At 32.9% G+C, this 2,880-nt stretch overlaps 1 protein-coding gene across 1 annotated transcript; it reads right to left on the minus strand.

Annotated features, from left to right (window-relative positions):
• Positions 1-608: 608 nt before the first annotated feature.
• LOC103490450 (probable transcriptional regulator RABBIT EARS) lies at positions 609-1,589 on the minus strand. The gene has a single exon (XM_008449951.3). The coding sequence runs from the start codon at positions 1,561-1,563 to the stop codon at positions 838-840; it is 726 nt and encodes a 241-aa protein (XP_008448173.1). The 5' UTR covers positions 1,564-1,589; the 3' UTR covers positions 609-837.
• Between the last annotated feature and the right edge of the window lie 1,291 nt (positions 1,590-2,880).

The raw sequence follows: 2,880 nt of genomic DNA on the forward strand, positions 1-2,880 counted from the left end.
ATCTTGCTAGGGTTTGACCGGATTGTTTCCGGAAGATTAGTTGAGTTGTGTGTAAATTGGTTCCTATGCTCGTAAATAAAAAATGGATGGGTTATTATCGAGCAGTCGCATTGAAAATATTTATTTAAAATAAAACTTGGAATGAACTCTGTCTTTCTTTCTCACTAATTTTGAATTTTAAAATTATATGAATGTACTAATAAAAGCATCTTCTTATTCATAAGCTTCTTCAAATCTCAGATTGTATAGGATATATAACAACAGATCTCACTAAATAACTAGTCTACATATCATATATCCAAATGGTCCAAAAGATTTAAATTTGCATATAATTAAAGTGATTAAAGCTTAATTAAGCATGCAAATGACTAATTATCATTAGAGTGAAAAACAAATCAATTACATCTTGGGAAGGGAAATTTCAAGTAGAATTGAGGAATTAACAAGAACGAAAGAAAAAAGGTTCAAAAATTTTTGTGAAGAAAACGATAAAATGGGAACAGGAGAAATGATCGAAACACAAACTCTTAAATATTCCATAGTAAATATTCTCACTTTGATCGATATTCACCTTCTTTACAAATGTTGTATATATCTCTATTGCGTATTTTATTCAAAGCAAGAAATTAAAGTTTCAATTTTTTTTTTTTTTTTTTGCCTTTCTTCAATCGCCTTGTGTGAGCAATATTGTTAAATTTTTCTACAATCTTGCTGATAGAGAAAAGGAGTAGTAGTCAAGAACTGACATGATCAGAAAAAAAAATTCCAAAAGGGAATTGGAAACAACAAAGAGAAAAACAAACTATAGATCATAAAGTCACTCACGGCGGTGCAATTTTATTTTAGCTTTGGCCGGCCACCGCCGAGGCGGAGCTCGAGATCCAAATCCTCGACAGAGCTATGGCTAAGTCCAATTACCTCTGATCGGAAAAAGAACGCCACTGTAGACGACGGCGAATGATCAGATGTTCTCTTTCTTTTATTGCAAAAAACAGCTGCTTCTTCATCCTTGAGAAGATCATTATCATCACTTGTTTTTTGAGAAAGGTCCGAACTTTGATGCCACTTATGAAGGGTTGCTGTTGTTGTTGTTAAAGGGGTAAGATCAGATTCCACCAAGTTTTGAGAAGGAAAAGTTGAGAGGCAAAAAGATGATGAAGATTTAGGGTTAGGGTTAAACACCAAATTATCATCACAAACTTGCTGTTGAAGAGTTGGAGGAATTTGAAGATGGGTTTCAATCTGAGGTTTGAAAGATTCATGCTTTAACCTAGCACGGTCCCGTCGGTGAACATTCATGTGACCACCTAGGGCTTGCGCGGACCGAAATTCCCTTTTGCAAAAGCTGCAAGAGTAGGATCTCGGTGGCCAAACGCAACCACCGAGACGACCGGCAGCGTCATCGGCGAAAGCTTGTTCTTCCCATGAATCATCAAAAGAAGAAGAAGAAGATTTGATTGTGGTCGTTGTTGCTTGAAGAAAATGATGATCAGAAGAAGTAGTAATCAAATTCTTCTTCTTCTTCTTCTTTTCCCACATCATCCAACATCTTTTAGGCTCCATGAAATCTATAGAGATTGAGAGAAAGAAAAATGGTATTAACAAAAATGAAATTCAATTCAAATGAAAAGGAATTGAATTGACATGAGAAAACTGCATTACATGGGTGTGTTTGAATTTAAAAAATAAAAGGGATATTTAAGGTCAAGTTGATTGAAGAAATGGAAGTGGTGGGTAGGGTTTACTGTTTTAATGATCTATAAACTCTACTCTTTTGGTTTTTTTCAAGTAGCTAGGCCTGCCTAGATGGATTCCACTGAGTTCCTCCATATATGTCTTTTTAAGTTTTTTTGGAATTGTTTGGGGAATTTTTTTGGGGAGGTTAACAAAACTAAAAGGATTTAAAAATTTCATTTTGTCTGTGGGACCTTTGAAAGTCATGTTTTTTGGGGATCGATCGATCAAAGAGGGTGTTGGCCTAACTGAAATTATCTGACTGAAATCTGCTCAAAAGGATATCACTAAAACAACTCATAAACTAATAATTAATTGACAAGTGTGTGTATGTGTGTCTTCTTCAATTATGAACAAAATTTTCATTCAATATGGATCTCTATGATATGTGGTACCTATATAATTCACATCCTTATAAACAGATAGAGGAGGGTGTTTCCAATTATTTATTATATAGTACTCTACTTTATGTGGAAGCAAGTGAGTCTAATTAAGTGTACTAAAATGAGGAGTGTAATTAGCAAAGGATAGAAACCTTCTGAAGGAGGTGATAAAATATTAAAAGACTACAAAACTCACACCTTTCTACTATTTCGAAGGTTTCTCTCACATTTTTAGTATTAAAAGCTATCAATAATAACAATCATTGATAATAGCTTTCTACTTATTTGAAAAATAATGTGCTATCACTTGCTATCAATTATTGAGTGCTTCTATCAAATTGAAAGGACAAACTTAACTTTAAAAAAAATTACTAATTGATTGGTCAACATTTACTTTTTTTTACAAATATTTGTTCTTGTACTATATAATTTTTTTTTCTAGATTGGACTATTTGCTATTATCTTTTGAGAGTTAGAGCTAAGTCTTTAAATTTAGAAAATACAAGAAGTATCATATATAGCCTTCGAATCCCATTGGCTTCACAAAACTAAGACATATTACATTATATGATCAAGCCTTGGAAGTCTACCAATTATGTGAGATTTTCTATCGATTCCCACAAGTTTATGTGTCTAATCTCTTGGAGTTTACCATTCTTGGAGGTACGATCTCAAAACTTTTTTTCTTTTGATCAAATATTTGTTAGTATCTTTTTCCTTATAGATTTGCATTCTATATTTGTGAATGTAAGATATATGCTGA

Source organism: Cucumis melo, chromosome 8 (assembly GCF_025177605.1).
Source record: "Cucumis melo cultivar AY chromosome 8, USDA_Cmelo_AY_1.0, whole genome shotgun sequence".
Classification (NCBI taxonomy): Eukaryota; Viridiplantae; Streptophyta; class Magnoliopsida; order Cucurbitales; family Cucurbitaceae; genus Cucumis; species Cucumis melo.